The sequence below is a fragment of the Podarcis liolepis genome (genome assembly GCF_965112155.1).
Source record: "Podarcis liolepis genome assembly, chromosome: 8".
Classification (NCBI taxonomy): Eukaryota; Metazoa; Chordata; class Lepidosauria; order Squamata; family Lacertidae; genus Podarcis; species Podarcis liolepis.
The window spans coordinates 49,458,218-49,478,051 of record NC_139560.1 but is presented as its reverse complement, the minus strand read 5'-3'; the positions used below and the strand labels follow the sequence as shown (position 1 = coordinate 49,478,051).

The following is a 19,834-nucleotide window of genomic DNA, read 5'->3' as shown; positions in this document are numbered from 1 at the left end:
ATGCACTCCAGAGTATGAAACTACTTACAGTAATCCTAGTTTGCTGTGTAGAGTAAGACTGCTGTCTTCTTAATTGGCTCAGCTACTGAGAACCTGTAACAAAACATCTTGAGAGAATCCTACCTTTCAGAACAGCACATGCCTGAGGCTATTGAATATTTTTTTGAAAATAAAAGCAAAAAGTAAAAGCAAGAGATTAACATAATAGTGAGGATAAATGCTTTCTTTTGTTAACAAAGGATAAACTTACATTTCCAACTACACTGTCTTAACCAGTTTCCAAAAATTTAGCTGCTACAAATCTCCTAGGCACCCTTAACATATATTTAGAAATGCTGGTCACCATTTTTTAATATAATGATATAAGTGAGTTTCAAGCAGATTTTCAAAATCCTAGTATTCTTACAGATTAGTTCAGCAAACTTGAACTATACTGCCATTAAATCCAGCAAATGACTGGCACACTTCTGAGAAGACACAGTATTTTACTAATTGGCTCTGCATACATATTCCACAAGCTGCAGAATAGGTTTCCATCATTATGCCTGCAAGATTTTCTTCTGTTCTGACTTGTACTTTAAATACTAGTGTCTGAGTTTAATACAAATTACTTAAGTTATTGGACCAAATTATATTTGCATAATTTATTTTATATTTGATGAACTTGCAGAATTTGGCTTTCGGTGTTATGGAATATTTGTTTAACTATTGACAGAGCAGAAGCAGCACTGCCAACCTAATGAGAAGCTAGTGGAAAGTATGCAAGGAAAGAAAGGTTGTTGGAAATTTGGAACTGATGCTGAAACATTTAAACTTGACTGATGGAAAGCAATCCTCTTCATTTTGTCAAACTGTAATGAAAAGAGAGGAAAACAATATGCATTTAATTATTTGTATAACTAGATGTCTTGTACGAAGACCAACACTTCTTTGGCTGAAGCACTGAATGAAATTTCATTATAAAAATGCTATTGCAAGAGTAGGATAATCTTGTTCACCTATACTAATTTTTTTTTTTAAAAAGATGTTTATTGATTTTTGAGAATATAGATGTTAAAGGTCAGAAAGATGTACAAATAAATGAAGATAAAATAAAAAAACCTGTAGTGAAGTACAGAGGTACTTTACATCATCTTCAATATTAAGAAATAAATATGGAGAGATGATTTTACATCAGAATGAAATCAGATCAGAAACAGAATATTATTGACTATTGACAATCATGCCCACAATTTTATTTACTTTTTTTAAAAAAAATAAAAAGCTGCTTTTGCAGATAGGTTCCTCTCAAATCTGCCAACAGCAATATAAACATTAAATTAGAATAATATAAAAATACATTACTATATGAAAATTTTGAAAATACAAGGTGGGGAACAAAAGTCACCACAGTTACTCAGATCAGTAGCTACTGCCAGGGGAGGGAGGATCAGTCTAGCTGTTACAGGTTTTTTCATTAGAAAAGTACTTCAGAGTTAGCTGAAAACTGCAGGTTTGGAAAGAGACTGAGGATGCCTTCTATAGGTTGCCAGCACTCAGCTCCCTACCAACCGCTCAATAACTGCAGCTATTCAATTGGAGTATTTCTTCACCTTTTTTGATGGCTCTATCCTCATCTGACCAGTCCCAAAATCCTCAACATTTAAACTGAGCATTGTAGATGAGAAAAAAAGAACCCTGTTCAGTTGTTTATCTCTGGCACTTGTTGAAGGCAATGAGCAAAAGTAAAGAAAGCAAGTGGGAATTCTTATATTAACAAAACTGGAAATTAATTATAAATGATGCAATAGGTGTGGAATCTGTAAAAGCCAAATTGGGTAATACCAGCTAATGGCTGAAAGGCTTTCCTCACCCCCAGTCTCTTGCTCATGTTTCCCAGGACTATTTCAGAACTAGAATAGTCCCACACAGTCTCAGACTAGTCCTACATTATGAAGATCCAAAGTTGACCCTATCTAGTTGAACCTCAATTTGTGATGCTAAAGTATTTGAACTAAACACATATTTCTCTTAACCGTTGTAGAAACGTTTTAAGGCACTTCCCTGAGATGTAGCAGAAATAGGGATATTTTGCTCTGAAATAGATCGGAATTAGATAAATGTTCTGTGGTATGTAGCCACCTGCCCTAATAAAGGAAAAATACCACTCACATTTGCAGATGCTTCAGAGCTTCAACCTATTTGACGTGTTTGTACAATTAATAGCAAAGCAGACAAACCCTCCCATGTGCCATGTACTGGTGTACTTTTTCTTCTAAAACAAATTGGCTATAGATCATGGGCATTATTTTGCAATGTTCAAAGAACACTGACCCAATGAGATTAATGTCTGTAGCTGAAGAGTTTAATTTGCTATGCAGCTTTGAAATTTGATGCCTCCAGTTTCTTTTGGATGACAGTTGCTAGGCTCTTCAGTTGATTTTGATTCATTATGCTAGGACACTCCAGGATGTACCTCTTAATTCCAAAATACACCTCCTAATATAGCTTCCCTGCACGCTTCATTTGTGTTCTTTCTCATAGTCTCTCCTGTGTTTGAGGTTTATTGTAGGAACTGCTTGTTCATCATTTTGTAGAGCAGAAATAATGCTCTTTGACACTTCTCAAACATCTCAAAGTAGTATTTTACACCAGCTTGGTGGGCTTTTTGAGTTAACCATGTAAGGCTCTGAACTACTTTTCCTAAAGGCACATAATTTGCACCGTTTTTTAATTTGCCCACAACCTGATGTCTCAGACAGGTTTCTAGAAATTTATCGAGTCATACTTGGAAGTAATTCAAAGAAGATAAAAAAGCTCTTTCAACTCACCACTTTTTTGTAGCAACCTTTTGGCTCTTAAAAGAATATGTGCCTTTAATCAGCTTCTGCTGGTACAACAGCTGTGGCCATTACCGGGTGGGGATAGCTTGCTCACAATAGTCCATGCATTGGTAACTTCAAGACTGGATTACGGCAGTACATTGTATCTGGGGCTTTTCTTGTAATTGATCCATGAACTGCAGTTAGTACAGAATGCTGTGGCATAATTGCTGATGGGAGGTATATTTTCCATGAACCTCAACCAGATCTAATCTGTTTTTTAAAAGATTGTCCTGAATGTTAAGCGGTATTGAAGCAGCCATTCTACTGAGGCAGCTCACAGTTGCCACCTCTGCCCCTCCACTGCCTTTTCCTCTCACCTCCTCCTGCTGGACTGTTTGTTTGCTACAATTGCAACAAAATGGTGCAGACACAGTCAGCTGAGCCACATTGCCTTCCTTCTTCGCATTGATGGGTGAGAATGGTACTGCATTGGAGGTGGTGACAAAGGGGTGTAGCAGTAGTGAGGCAACAGCAGGGAGGAGGAGGGAGGAAAAGGCATCCCAACCACAATGTCTCTATACAACACATAGCATACAACACTTAGCATAAATTAGGCTGGCATGAGGCATGTATAAGACACCTAAGATTGCTGCCTGTCAATTAATTTGGAAAAGCAAATAGCTCCAAATTGGGCTAGCACTGTATGGTTAAACCATGTCTCTTGCAGCAGTACCCTTGGAGTCTTGTTAAGCAAGATTTTTTTCTGACGTGTGTTGGGTGCTTCTAAACCAGGAGTGAGAAACTCAATACAGCCCTCTAGTTTTCTCTATCTGGCACCTGAGACCTGAGGCCAAGCCACATCTCCTCCTCAGGTGACATCTTCTTGCTGACTTTCCTCTTAATTGTAAAAATCATATGTCATCCAACCCACTCTGATGAGTATATTTATAGAAGCTGAAAGATTAGGACCAGCTTGGACATAGTTCTGTTAGCAAGATGCACTCTCTTTCTTTTTCTTTCTCTTTGTGTAGGCTTTAAAAAAAATGTGGAGCCCACTGCCTACAAAAATCATCAACACATTTTTTATCAAAAAGAAAGTGGATGAAAACATATACCCATTATCCTAAAATCTGTTGAAGCTCGATAGCCAGATTTCCATTGTTATTATTTTTATAGAACATCTGGAAGGTGCTCTCAAGTCATTGTAATGGTGTAGCCCCTTGTAGATCACTTTATTTATCACTTCCTCACTAAGTTAAAATAGCTTTGTAGAACAAATTTTCAAAGTATAAAAAAATCTGGATTGGTTCTTATTACCACTCTTCAGAGCTGGTAATAGATTTTAGGATAATGGGTATATGTTTTCATCTACTTTCAGAACTTTACTTAAGAGCCTCAGGGAACATAAGATGGCACTTCCCTAATTGCATGATTTGATATAAAATATATTTTGTGTTGTTAGTGCCTATACATATAGGTAGCAATAAAATGCTAGTAATGGCTTGAGATAGCCCTTTGCAGTCTATATGGATCCCTGTGCTCGCATGTTTTAATCTGGGTGGTCTTCTCTCTAGATGACAGCAGGGAATATTGTTCCTTGTGCTTAATATTTCCTGCAGGGTATAGCAATAGTGGGAGCACCTCCCATCACAATGTCTACTCAGAGCCAGAACTGAAGGTCAGTGTGCATAGCTGCAGGAGATCACTTGCTGTGCTTCTGGGTCAGAAGAAGGTGGTGACACAACCTGGTTTGGCTAAGCAGGAAGGAAATAGGGTATGCAGTGTGCTTACATCACAGCAGAACTACTTAGGATTATTTGACAGTATAGATCTTTTGCAGGTGTCAGAATCTAAGAAGAGGACTTTTTTTTTTGTTGGCAGATTAATACTGCTTGAATGAAATGCAACAGCCAGAAAGTTAATTCAAGAAATATGCTGTATTGATATTCTGGATCTACACAGCCAAAACAATCTATTATCTTTTTAAAAAGTTGAATATTGAAATCTTGTTCTAAGCATAGCAGGTTTGACGGCAAATAAAAGTTCATGGTTGATTCTAGTTCACGTTAAATAAATAAGTCTTGTGTGTTATTGTTGCCTGCCACCACGTTTGTTAAAAACAAGAGTCATAAAAAGTTAACAATGAATAAATGCATAAAGCTACACCAGCCTCTTTAGAAAACATACAAGGAAAACAAACTGATAAGTAACATTAGATAAGTTTGTGACTGAGCAACACTTGGTTTGGTTAATGTTTATGTTTTGCAGCATTTTCAGGATGTAACAGCTTTTCTCTTGCAGTTATCTCTGAAATAATGGTTCATATTTTTTCTACTTAACTTCAAAACATTACACAACTACGTAACTAACTACCTGCAACAACCCACCAACCCTGCTAACTTCAGTTTTCAAAAACAAATGTCCTGTAGAAAATGAAAAGCACAAAACTTGAAGCTGCTAAAAAAAATTAAAATTGTAATAATTAGTAATACAGCAATATTTGATTATCTTTCTCAAATACAAAAGAAAAATTAATAAAGCTGTGCCTGTCAAAAGTCAGTGCAAGGGGCACGGATGGTGCTGTGGTCTAAACCACTTACCCTCTTGGGCTTGCTGATCAGAAGGTCGGTGATTTGAATCCCCATGACGAGTTGAGCTCCCATTGTTCTGTCCATATTCTGCCAACTTAGCAGTTTGAAGCATGCCAGTGCAAGTAGATAGATAGATAGATAGATAGATAGATAGATACCACTGTGGTGGGTAGGTAAACAATGTTTCCATGCGCTCTGGCACTCATCACGGTCCTCTGTATGCCAGTAGCAGTTTAGTCATGCTGGCCACATGACCCAGAAAGCTGTCTGTGGACAAACACAGGCTTCCTCGGCCTGAAAACGAGATGAGTGCTGCACCCCATAATCGCCTTTGACTGGTCTTAACTGTCCAGTGTTCCTTTACCTTTACCCTTACTGCTATGCCCCTCTGGGGTCTGCGGCCTAGGCTGCTGCCTAGTTGGCCTAATGATAGCATTTGCCCTGATTACATGGTTGACATTTACCCACAGGCTTAAAATTATTCAGAGTTTTATGTTCAGCCCCTCTGCATTTCAGATTAGTTCTGTTTAATAGAAAAAGTGTTGCCAGAAGGAATGTTATAATAGTGCTGGTTTTGCCATTGCCAGAAAAGCTTTGATTCAGTTAAAGCAATGGAAACTAGGACTCAGTAGAAAAGAGGTATAGAGGAATCTGGGAATGAGCAATAAAAAACATGATATTAAAACAAAAGTAACTGTGTGTGTGTGTGCATATGCGTGCACGTGCGCACAGTATTTTCTTGACTGTAACAGTGTATTTATATAGAGTTACTATATACACTATAGCAGGCATCCCCAAACTCTGCCCTCCAGATTTGAGACTACAATTCCCATCATCCCTAGCTAACAGGACCAGTGGTCAGGGATGATGGGAATTATAGCCCCAAACCATCTGGAGGGCCAAGTTTAGGGATGCCTGCACTATTGTTACAAGAGGGATAGCACTTTTGATTTTTAAAGTACAAGCACTGTCACAGCGAGCAAGAACTCTTTCATTACGGCAGTGATTTCACAAGTGATTGAAGAAAACCTTGTACACACCCTAACATAGGGGGTTTTGTAACCTGTGGCTAAGCGTTGCTTAGTATGTAATGCAGAAGAAAGTCAATAGAGGTTTCTAGATTGCTGCTGTTTAATTATGGTTAACTGGATTCCAGCTTTTGTGGACAAATGCAGTCATGACGTTGCATATGTTTTATAACAAAATGCATTTTTTATCATAGATAAACATTGTATCCATACAATGTCAAGGGGATTTAGAGTTTGTGGCTTTTTATTTGTGGAAAGTGGTGATACTTGTCAGAGCATAATGGTTAACAACATTGGATGACCTCAGTCATTAAGTAATAACGTACTCAAGTGACTTGTGATGGATGTTTGCGTATGGAAACAGTCATTCTGTTTTGTGAAGATAAATTCTGATGAAAGAAATGTATCAATAGTTAATAAGAGAATTATACTGACATTGCCTTACAGGATTGTTCTGTACATATTGACGTAATAACCTATGTATGTGTGTGAAATCTTTTGCATACTTACATTACAGATATATTTATATACAGTATCTGAAACATACGAAGTCATTTAGAAAGCATACAATCCAGGTGTCAGAAGTGCTTGCACAAATTTAGAAAACTGAAAATTGAATGCATCTTCTTGAAGTAAAGCTGTGCTGCTTTTTATGTATTAGAACTGTTAATAATTTCTTTCTTCAGTGTCACCATTTCTCCTTTTTTTTTTTTTTTAATTTTACTAAAACTTTAATCCGGTCATCTTGTGCCTTAACATATTCTATCCCAGCCATTGTTGGCTCATTTGACAGGGTCCTGGCACTTTAAATCAAGGCTGTTGGTTTTACCCTATAATCAAATACAGTTCAGTGGGCCAGTACCTGGCACTTTATAGCCACCAAGGCATTCCTGCCAGCATAGAGCCAAAGTAACATTTTGCACAAACCACAGCAAAGCTGGCCAGAGACCAGCCCAAGGAACTCTTTTCCCCCAGCAGGTTCTAAGCCAGCCAGCACCCTTTTTGCATAATCCCACCCACCTCTTACTTTACCAGCGTTATCACCCAAACAGAAACGGTACACATATACAGTGTGTGTAGCTTCAGAAAATCCTGTCTTCAGGATTCCTGCTATTGACCATACAAACTAATTAAAATGAAAGGATCCGCCACCCAATTCCACCATAAAACTATATGCCAAAGCATTCTTGCCCTACTTTTTGGCCAGTGCTAACTTTAAACATTGCATTTATCCCTCAAAATTCCATTAATAGGTTCAATACCACCAGAAACAAGTGGTTTTCTGGTGTCATATGTGTAGAGCTTATAGTTCTCATTAAAATTGATCCATGCCACTTTAAAAGTGAAAAGGAAGCCCATCATTTTAGGGGTTCAGAGAAGATGGTGGGGAGTGCAGTGTCACCATTTCTCATTAAAATGTTTATAATTATTGCATTTGAGTATTTGACATAGAGGATATATAGCAGCTGTTCTATGGGAAGAAATGGGGCAGTACTAACTAGATTATTCTTGACCAGGATTTGCAAATCTTCAACCTCTTGGTTAAGATAGAAAGTATGGTTAGCATTGATACATGTGATCCCAATGCTGGTTCCCCCCAATCTGCAAATGATAGTACTTGTCTGTAGCTTTTAAATAAGATTTCTATGTGAACCTTTAATTAAAATTTAAATTCTAGGCTGTACAATCAAACAGTAAGTATACACTACAAGAATAAGACAGCAGAAGCAGCAATAAAAAATAAATAAAAATTGGTGTGTGAGGTTGGTACAGGTGGGCACCTGCTGAAATCCACATTACTGTAGAGGTCTCTCTGCCAATAAGCCACAGCTAAGGTGAGACCCACAAATGCATATCATGTGTGGGAGGAAGCCTTCTTTTCTGCCTGTTATCCCCCGCCACCTCTTCTCTCCCCAGTTTAAGATGTATTGGGGATGGAACCTGCAAGGAGACATGAATATTAGCAAAAGTAGAGTGCATGTCTCCATTTTCAGATGAACCCATCTTAAAGTAGTCTGGTCTTTGCGATGATAGCTATATCCACAGTTGGCTACTCTGCTGTAGGTGGAAATAGAAGAAAAACGTTTTCCTGTTTTTTTAGAGAACAGCAATATTTCCACTCTTACATCATTATGCACTTTAATGCTAAATCAGTATCTTGCATTTATCAAGGTCATAGGCTGTGAATGTGTCAGGAAGAGCAGATCACAGCACATATACACCAGAGACATGATTGCATTAATTCAGTAAGCTTTTGCTGGGGAAATGAATTGACAGAGCAACAATGTGTCAGCCACCTGTTTTTTTGTTTCGTTTTTACTATTTTCCAGTTTGATGTTTGCTTAATGTTCCTCAGAACAGTAATAAAGTTATTCGTGGCTTGTATAACCTGAAATACTGCTCATGTTATGGCCGCTCTGTAGATTGGTTATGAATATTCATTTACCCTTGGAAAACACAAAACTTTTCCTTTTCTGCAAACTTACAGAGATAATCACACACACAAACTAATTGGGGAAGAGCAGGAGGTCTTTGCTCAGCCAGCTCCCTTAATTGGGTCCTGCAAGCGGCCATCTTATTGAGAAACTCTTTCAAAAGTTCAATGCAGCTGCATGAACATACATAGGGCACGCCAACACCAAAGTGACTGCAAAAGCCAGCTGGTTATATGGTGGCTTTGCATTGTCATTGAATCTCTCATAGGCATGAACCTACTGGATCAGAGTGCAGCTGGTAAGAACTTATGCCCATGACTGAGGGCAGAGGTTCACCATACAGTTAAAGCATATCCAACACACGTTTAAAGCACATGACTTCCCCAAAGAATCCTGGCAATTACAGCTTGTTAATAGTGCTGGAAACTGTGGCTCTGTGAGAGGGAAGACTACTGTTTAGAGCAGGCTTCCTCAACCTCGGCCCTCCAGGTGTTTTGAGACTGCAATTCCCATCATCCCTGACCGCTGGCCCTGCTAGCTAGGGATCATGGGAATTGTAGGCCAAAAACATTTGGAGGGCCGAGGTTGAGGAAGCCTGGTTTAGAGGGTTCTTTGTAGGAAGTCATGGGTTTTAAATCTGCATTGGATGTGCTTTAAATGTAAGGTGTGGATGAGCTGTTATATGCAACAGCTTTGCATCACTACATACCCATCAAAACAGCTTGCACATAGGCACCAGTGATTTAAATATAACTGAGACTAGAATTGGTAAAATTACTCAGAGGCATCTCTTAGTAGGTTGGCAAACTCTAGTTTCTTTAGTACACGAAATAAAACAAAGTTTTAAACAATGAAACTAAAGAGAAATGTTTCCCAAGAAAAGAAGACAAAGCAGGTAATATCTTCCTGCTTAATTATATTCACACACAAAAATGTAGAAGTTGAATGAGGTCTCAGTTACCAAAAGCAATAGCCAGAATGATTTGCTAATCCGAATTCCTGATACAATTGTAGGGACTTTGTGCTGACTGAATAAGAAGCTATGAATTCAGACAGTCAAAATGTCTTGATAATGATAATCTGTATTGTTTATGTAATGCCTCCTGTTTTATCATTTCAACAGATTATTTGGTGTCACTTCAGTTATTCAGACCAACTGTTCAAGCACTTGGAAAATTATAACTAATCAAAAGTTGTTTTGGTATCACCATACTAGCCCCATCTTGGTGCTGCTGTTATACTATACCCTAGCAACTCTCATTCGACTTTGGCTCCATGAACCTATTGTACAGGTAAAACAACTCTCTTTTTCCTATATAGTAATGAGAAAATCTTCAGGAAAAGAGTGTAGACATCATTTCAGGATGTGGCAATATTTGTGCATAAAATTTAACAAATGTGCATTGTGAATTACGAAAAAGAGATGACTTGTATGCTTGTATGTAATTCAGGGCAGAGCTACATGTTAGTAGAAAAGTTATTAACCCAGTAATTTCCTTATAATGTAAATGCCAGGGGTGGGCACTTCAGGGAAGACAGAGTAGGCTAGAGAGAGTGCTTTGCACAATGGAGGGCTTGTTCAGATGCTCACTAGCACAGTAATAGCTTATATGTGAAAAAAATTAAAAATTGTCCAGTAGCACCTTGGTCTTGAAGTTTGTTCTGGGTATAAGCTTTCGTGTGCCTGCACACTTCTTCAGATACCGGATATGTGGTGTGACATAACATGGCCTTTATGAGTGCATGCTCTACTTATTCATTGTGGTGATGTGTGCTCTGGATGAATACTCTTACACTCTCATGTGTCATTTGCCTGACCCTTCTAACCTCCCTATCTTCTCCATGCCCAGGGGTGAAGGGAAAGTAAACATGTAGTATATTGTGCTGAGCTGGTCTGCCCATGAGGCAAGGTGAAACAACAGCCTCAGGCAGCAGGATCCACAGGGGTGGCAGGTCCAGACTCCAAGGAACTCATTGTCCACCACTGCCGGCCCTGATACTGTGTATATATATCCATTGGTGGAACAGATTCCCCTTCTCCCTGCAGCCTCCTGCAAACATCCAAATTCTGCTTTAGAGGGTTGGGAGGAAACCCTGGAGGAGATGGGGAGCTGCAAGGGGCAGGAGAGTAAGAAGAACTGCCATGTTGCCCATGAGTAATGTTGGCAAGATGAGGTTACCATTACCTGTTGATGTTTGCAGTGTTGCTTAAACCTGTCTACCCAAAAATGTGTTGAGATTGATTAGTCTTCATACTTGTCTGAAAAGTTCATATGGGCTTGACTGGGAAAGCTAAACACTGCCTAGATTGTAAACTGCCCTGTAATCCTTGGATCAGGCTTCCTCAACCTTGGCCAGATGTTTTGTGACTACAGTTCCCACCATCCCTGACCACTGGTCCTGCTAGCTAGGGATCATGGGAGTTGTAGACAAAAAACATAGGAGGGCCGAGGTTGAGGAAGCCTGCCTTGGATGAAAGGTGGTATATAAATTTAATCCTATTTATCTTGGCAAGAAAATCCTCCTCCCCCATTTTTAAAGCGAAAATTAGCAGCTAAATAACTGGTTATTCTGGAGTTAACATAGACATTTGTTCTTTAGCATATACCTGATGATGATGATAAATCTGGTAACAGGGAAGAGGAAACAGACTGCACTCATGTCCAAATGACTGCAGAAAGAAGGCGCAGTTTGTGGTATACAAGCCGCTACACAACTGATGAAAGAAAAGTAAGGTCAAATATAAAGTAGTTGGATTATAATTATCCAGTTAATGATCAGGAGTGCTATGTTTCATGTTTCTGACTTTGTATGATGATACGGTTTGTACAATTTTAAGCACAACATAGGAGCGAATGTTGCTACAAGCACTTAAAAAATACAAATATTGCAGTATAAATGTACCACTTAGCATCTCCTGATTTTAACTAGTTTCTTGGTTTTCAAACATTTGACATAAAAGCTGCATAAGAGTTGGGCTTGTGTGCATCTAGGTGGGCTTGTGTGCATCTAGTGGGAATTTTGACTGCTTTTCTTTTAATGATAGCCTTCTATGTAGCATTGCAGGATTTCTCAAAAGTAGTTAGCATCATTACTGTGTTTCAACTCATTTGAACCTTCAACTAGAAACAACGTTGTAGCCTGGAAAATAGATGTTGTTAATAATAATAATAATAATAAGAAGAAGAAGTAGTGGCAGTGGTGGCGGCGGCAGAATAGTAGTAGAAGATATGCATGCAGTGATTAACACATTCCTCAAAGCAAATGGTCCTTTCGGAACCAAAGCCTAAAGCTATTAAGAATATTTTACGCTTCAGCTATAATTCTTAACTAATAAGCTATTCTTGCCTTGCTTTTGCAGCTTCTGTCAATGACTCAAGATGATCACAAGCCATCTGATGTTAGTACCATTGTCTCATTTTTGGAGTTAATTTGCACTGTGAATTTTGATTATATTGTTTAGAGATAAGCTTTGTTCACACATTACTTACACAAAGGGACAGAGGTACAGTCGAAAGGGACTGTAGGGACATGCGGTTCACCCCATCCCCAAGGCTATGCTCCTCCCAGCCCTCATGTGTTGAGCAGCAACATCTAAAGCAAGGAGACTTTTATATCCTTTTAGCCCCCCAGCACATCTTCTAAACACCTGCTGAAAAAAATATATTCCATTTGGCTTATGAGGCTTAATAACATGGTTTGCTGTTGTATTACTATGTATTCTACTACTTAGTTATTCTTACAATATTGTGATTATATTACTGATTTTTATTTTGTATTTTATTAACAGTTGTTTGCTTCCCTGAGACGTTTTGTTAATGGGAAGCCTACAAGTTCTGGGTTGTATCCAATACTGCTCCAGCAGAGTTTCACTAGCATAACAGAAGTTCAGTTTCCTTTCCTCCCCCTGCACATCCCCAAATCTGGTCCTAATGGTCACCCAACAGTACAGGGGTTAGAGGAAACAGGAAGTTCCATTGTGTGCATTGAAGTATGTTGTACTAGCAGAGCTGCAGTGTTGGATACAGCCCATAATGAATAATAACAGGTGCAACAACAGCACCATCTGGCTCAATAGAAGATCCTAGCCTTTCAAGTTATCTGCCTGCAAACAGCTTAGAAGCAGAAGTAGATGTGTGACTTCCTGCCAGACTTTGAGATATTTTGAAATAGCTGGGTGCCCACAACCACTCTTTCTATTATTTACAGATCATGGGCAGCATCCAAATAAACAGTTCTGCAAGTGCAAAGGCTTTTGACTATGCAACGGAACTGCCTCTCTCTGTATACCCCCTAAATTTATTCTAGGGGTTACTGCAACCCTCTGGAGAAGATATAGGTAGAGCCTGGGAACAAGAGGGGGTCATTTACCTTTACCTTTAGGACAGTAGTGTTAGACCAATTTGGATGTTGCATTTTGTAATGTGTGAGAATTGTTTGGACTTCTGATTGCCTGTTAATCATGTAATAGTCGATATTTAATGTGTATGGCAACTGTGGGTAGATTACTATCTATCACTGATATTTTTTACAATAAAAGTGATAAAAATGTATTGTGTTTATTTTAAAAGGATTCATTTTCTCTAACTTCAATTCAACAGGTTCTTCTAGTGACAGTGAATGGTACACCTGTAGACTATCAGAGCATACACCCATTGTGTCCCATGGAGAATGGGCCTGCGAGGGTAGATATGTATTCAAGACCGCACTACAAATGGGACCCAACAGTTGATGACTTAGGTAGTAGTGAAAATGGTTTAGGAATAAACACTTGTTCTTTCTATGTCCATTTTGTTCTGTCCCACATGCCTGATAGGAATACATTGTTATTAAGAAGTGTGGTTGGCTTGGCTATGAGCAATGAATACATGATTGTGGTGGGCAGAAAAAGGTCCTGTTGTGTGACTCAGTGATGATCCAAACACATGCCAATTAGCACCTGCTTGAATTAATTCTGGGATCTACTGGGAATAAATGAGTACCCACCAGCAAGCATACCCCACTTACACTAAAGTGCCCTTTCTGCATTTCCTGAGAAGTCCAAGCCCCTCGCCTTTTCAGCAAGGGGAAGAACACATTGCTAATAGATTATGTAGAGAATATCAAGAATGTTCCTTTTGGGCATTTCCTGAGAACTTCCAAGCTCACTCACTTTAGGATTGGTAAGAGTGCCTTGCTGAAAGCAGAAACACCCCAGTGGCTGTTCCTTCACCATGTGACATGACAGTTCATTAACTCAGGATGTCCTAGGAACTCCCCACCCATGTCTTTTGTAATGAATTGTCCCTCATGCCCTTGTGAAAAAGCCTCTTTCACATTTAGAGTGAGACAGTAAGATAAGTTTTCCCCATGAGTGGGAGCCGAAGGACACCCCCACTTTCTTCAACCTGTGAAGAAATATATTTTGTGGTATTCTGGCTTAATCTTCCCCACTCAGAGTGCTCCACACTTCTCTGTAGTTCAGTCCTCTGCACAGGAGATTGCTCTACAAGTTGAGATTTTTGAGTTGCTTCCAGGAGACTGATACACAACACACTTTCTCAAATCATACCACCCCAAATACAGACTATAAGAGCATGAGTATTTCTTTCCTCAGCTAAGCCTTTAATAGAACTTCCTTTCTCATCTGTCCCTGTGCTTTCCTGACGCCAAGCCATGTTCTTTATTTTGTTTCAAGACTAATCAGGAACCCTTTGCAGAGAGACAGCAGCTAGTAACTTTCTAAAGGACAAAGCTTTTCTATTTTTGAACAATTTAGTGACTTTGGCTGAGCTGCCACCTTATTGGCCAGCCCACCACTTCCTGAGTCTTGTTAAAGAGAGGGATTCCCATTGTGCACAGATATAGATATAGATATAGATATAGATATAGATATAGATATAGATATAGATATAGATATAGATATAGATATAGATATAGATATAGATATACACAGTACTACAAATTTACACATCCAATTTTAATTACCAAGCATCTGAATATTCTATACTATGATAGCCACTTCTACTATTATCCTTATGAGAAAAAGAGGATTTGGAGCCTCATGGTCGTACCATGAATAGATCCAAAAGTTCTCTTCAATGAGTTTCAGTTAACAGAAATCTAACATAAATAGAAATCTTCCATGAACGAGACAATCCCCAAAAGGGAGCCTTTGAATACAATTCATGTTGAGTTTTGCAACTCATGCAGTTCTTTTTGGCCCCTCAGAAAAGAAAGAGGAAGAAGAGGAGGAAGAAGAGGATGAGGAAGAAAATGTTGAGGAAGAAGTGAATCCCAAAGTTCATGCAATGGTCACAGTTTTCCATTTTATCATGAAGCAAAGTTATGTTTGTGCTCTGATTGCCATGATGGTAGGTTATATAACATCTTTGTTATAGCTCTGATAACAAATGTCCATTTTGGTAACAAGACTATTTTGTGGTCAAAGTCCTACAATTGATCATTATAATTGTTACTCCTTTTAAATTTGTAATTTTTCACTCGGCATTAGAAACAAACATGCTTAATCTAATGAAATATTTCCCTCATGTTAATGCTCTTATTCTTCAACCATTTGTGTATTGTCCCTTGGAATCCTTTATCTTCTGTAATGTAGAAATATTACTTTCATTAAAACTTCCGTTTGGTCCTGAGGTAATAAAGAGCAGGAGTTTAAATTTGTTGTTAAATATGTTGTAGTCCTAAACAATCCAAATAAAAGTTACCATGATTCATGCTTAGCGTTGTGCTCAATTATGTCTTTGTACAAACCAAGAAACATGGTTTAAAGCAAACACTGATTAAATAAGCCAGCTTTATAATTCATGGTTTTAAGTTATCTTATTTGAAATTGTTAAGCCTTGATCTCTAGATAGTATGGCACAGCAAGCTGCGATTCTGTAAGAATAGGATGCTGAAGTAACAGGATGCTGGCCTTTGATCAAATGGGGCTCTTCTTATAAAAAATGAAACTAAATGATGCAGAAGTTCTCCTGGCCATGTGGAAGAAGGATGGTGGGGAGCTCGCGAACCTGAGGCTTCCCGATTATGTAAAACTCAGAACTCAAACTAGGCCATCTTTTTTTAACAATCGATCAATTTTAAGCTAACAGTAAATCATGGTGGTTTTTTAAAAAACCCATATTAAATTACAGTTATTAGCTATTTATGTCATTGTCTATATTAATATGAAAACACATGTACATTGCTAATCTTTTCTGGATTTTCAGGTGACTGGAGTGTTTCTGCTGTAGCAATATAAAGACATAAAATAAAGGAGAAAAGTGCCTCAGTGTTAACTGTAATTCTCCTAGAAAAACTTCTCGGTTGTGAAAGTTTATGTCAGCTTTACAAACAGCAGCTTCCCAGTTCTAAATAACTAATGAGAATAGGATGCACCTCTGACTTAGAAACTTAGCACTGTTAATAATAACAACAACAACAACAATAATTTATTGTTTATACCCCGCCCATCTGGCTGGGCTTCCCCAGCCACTCTGGGCGGCTTCCAGAAAAATATTAAAATACTGTAATACATCAAACATTAAAAGCTTCCCTAAGAAAACCATATGCTTTCATGTTTTCCTTTTAATCAACATAATACTTCCATTTCTTTTTCTTTTCTCTGAAGGCCTGGAGTATTACTTACCATAGCTGGTTGACATTTGTGATGCTGATATGGTCCTGCATACTTTGGATGCTGCGTGACCGAAGGAAATATGCTATGATCAGTTCACCTTTTATGGTGGTATATGGAAACCTGTTATTAACATTTCAGTACATTTGGAGTATTGATCTGAATGAGAATGAACTTCCAACGGTTTCAGGATTTCTAGAACGGAAAGCTCCTACAGAATTAGCATCAAAGGTAAATAATGTTTTAAAACGGAATCAAGCTGAAGACAATGAGATCCTCAGTTCATACAGGATTTTACATTAGAAGTAAAAGAAGTGAAAGGATTGTTGTTGAAAAAATACAATGTGTGCAAGCTGTGAGCAGGATCTAAAAAGTCCTGTGTGTGTATACCTAAAGCACCTCTGTATGGGTATACCTGGGGTGCATTCAGATGTGGGGAATATTGCATTAGTTTCCTTGATTTTAATGCTGCTGTGTCTGTCCCATCTTCTAAAATTCCTTTCACATTATAGTACCCGTTGCATTATGGAACTGTGACTTCTTGACCAATATAACGGCATGTCACACTAAATTTCATTTACACTAGTGGGAGTGGAATGACAGAACAATGGCACCGTCCTTGGACAATGTCACTATAGCTCCACTCTTTCCACACATACATGCTTCTGTTCTCCCATTATTGATCTATGAAAACAGCAGGAAATAAATTTATACTGGTATACTGCCTAAGTTTCATAACTTTACTCCTAAAAATTTTTGTTTAACCAGGGTTGCAAACAGATTATTTCTGCCATTAATTAACATGGGAACAAATGCTAAACTTTCACTATATTATACTAGATTTCAAGAAGTGGCTGTTATGTTGTGTGAAAGCTCAAATATAATATCACATTTAGTAGTCTCTTTTTCTGAAGCAAAGTAGGTACAAAATGTTTCATGAATCCCACTATTGCATTTCATTATTCCTTTGTCTCACTAGCCTAAGCACCTTCATTATGATGCACTAGATTCTCTCTCAAAGTGAATTCTGTACTACTTATTCCCTGCTGGCTACTCCTTAATTTATAATGAATGTGAAAATGAGCAAACACTATATTATCTTCTCTCAAAGGCAGCATTAGTGCTCTTAAAACAGATTAAATGGTCCAGAGGTTCTGTTGGATATGTTGTACACTTTCTCTCATTGATGCTATAAATTTCTCTCAAGAGATTTAACTGCTTTAATATGTTGCCAGCAACTTTGCCATAAACTTTGATTGGCTGCTTTGTAAAATGTCTTATCTAAAAGTAGTGGCTATCAGAAAAATGAAATTATGGTATCAGCAAAAAAGATAAATGTATACACCATAGTAAGTGAGTGACATACCCTAGATATATTTCACTGAATAAAAGACACTCTGTGGGTTTAGACATAAATTTAATTTTGCTTTCAATAGAAAATGACAGATAAATAGACCATAATGCTCTCCGTTTTGTTTTTCAAAGTATGTGCTCTTAAATAGAAAATGAGTTGCTTTGTAGAAGAGACTGCTCTCCAGAGAGATTTTGAAAATGGAAGCACAGTGAATATTCTGTGTAGGCATTTGTATGTGTTAGAAAATGCAAAGGAGAAAAAGGAAGAACCATGAGATACAAAACCTAATCAGTCACAGAGTTAATGTGCTTATCGCTGTCTTTGGGAAGGGAGAATAAAGTGCTGTTTCACTTATTCTTTATACATGAAGGCACCACCCAAGCCTCTGAAGATGAGGTTGCACAATGCTCTATTTTATTTTATTTTATTTTATTTTATTTTATTAATGTTTATATACTGCTTAACTACATTAATCTGTGAATGTTGTAACCACCTTAAAAGTACATAATCCTACCTGTTTAAAAAAAACTGTTGACAGTCAGTGAAGAATTAAGATAATGCATTCTAAAGGCAAAGTTGGGTAGGAATTTGGCATGGGTGGTATGGTTCTCACTGACTATGCAAGGCACAAAACAATCAGGGAATGACAATATTTTTAAAACACTACTTTTTCCCTAAGTAGGTGAGAGTGCTGCTGGCTCAATAATCCAGGGGATTAAGGGAAACTGACTACAAATCAATTCTCAAACATGAGGGAGAGTGCAGGCACTGGATAGATGTGTAGTCTGTTATCAAAACCATAAGTAGAACCTGCGAATCACTGAAAATAAAGATTGTGTTATCGTATGAAGTATATCAAGGATATAAAAGTATCTCAACATAACTGGAAGAAGATGAGGACCTGTTTTGCACCCACCAGCAAGCACAATCCTGCCCTCTTTGTCTCTCTGCCTCTCATAAAGAAAAGGAAACTAAATTAGAAGCAAAGTAGAGGACTGGAGAGTTATCTACATTTCTCATCTTCCACCAGAGGCAGCCATGCCCATTTGGCTGGCAAACTGAACCCAAAAGGCACAAACAGCACTGAATAAGGAGTTGTTCACTGAAAGTCATTAGTGTCCATGGGTCATGTCTTATCACTGGAGTAGAGCTGAAATTTCTTATGGAAGAAAGCGTAATTTTGCAAAAATTTATCTAAATTTAGTGACCATCACACAAAAAATGGTGGGGAATACTTAGAGAAAATTCTGTAAAATGAAACTAGATCTAGAGCTTTGTGCAATGGTGGCCAGGCCACCAACATAGTTGTTGCAACATCAAAACAACAACAAAGCAAATCCTTATAAAATGACAAAGAAGCTAATGGTTCTTGCAAATTCTTTGCCCACAAATCAGGTGGAGAGTTCTTGGAGGGAATTTGTGTACATATATTTGTGATGGATGAAAAATGGAATGAAAGGTATATAGTTGTCTCATTTTACCATTCATCCCCAAATAAAAGCACAGTCGTAGCATGCATATGGCTCTAGAGACATTTGGGGGCCAGATTATGTTGGCAAATGTCTGGAAGATGTTCAGCAATATCATCCAGTTCTCACAAATTATTAACAGCAGGGATGGAAACCTGTGGCTCTCCATATATTCATAAACTCTAAGTGCCATCATCCCCAAGCAGCATAGAATAGCATGATGGAAGCGGTAATCAAACATCTATAGAGGCACTGTTGCGCCATCCTTGAGTTACAATGTCAACCAGAGTGTGTCCATCTCGTAAGTACAATGTCATAGATAATTCTATTAGATAATGAATATTAAACAACATATTAGGTGTTCTAACTTTCCCCCTCTGTCCTCCTCCTCCCCATTTCTCCTTGCAGATTCTTTTTGCAATTACATTTTGGCTACTGCTCAGACAACATCTCACTGAGCGGAAAGCTTTTCAGTTAAAAGAAGCTGTTTTATCAGAGGTAAAAGTTGAAGAAGAAGAGAGTGAAGAAAAAGGTA

The 19,834-nt window shown here is 38.1% G+C and overlaps 1 protein-coding gene across 6 annotated transcripts in view; it reads left to right on the top strand.

Moving 5' to 3' along the window:
* Window positions 1-19,834, top strand: part of PIEZO2 (piezo type mechanosensitive ion channel component 2) — a 199,457-nt gene that overhangs the window by 118,058 nt on the left and 61,565 nt on the right. For all 6 annotated transcript variants that reach the window (XM_083518446.1, XM_083518445.1, XM_083518443.1 and 3 more), the window contains exons 8-14: window positions 9,982-10,150; window positions 11,460-11,588; window positions 12,220-12,258; window positions 13,460-13,598; window positions 15,069-15,211; window positions 16,471-16,707; window positions 19,708-19,831. In XM_083518446.1, coding sequence (XP_083374572.1) covers window positions 9,982-10,150; window positions 11,460-11,588; window positions 12,220-12,258; window positions 13,460-13,598; window positions 15,069-15,211; window positions 16,471-16,707; window positions 19,708-19,831 — 980 coding nt within the window. The remainder of the gene's footprint in view (window positions 1-9,981; window positions 10,151-11,459; window positions 11,589-12,219; window positions 12,259-13,459; window positions 13,599-15,068; window positions 15,212-16,470; window positions 16,708-19,707; window positions 19,832-19,834) is intronic.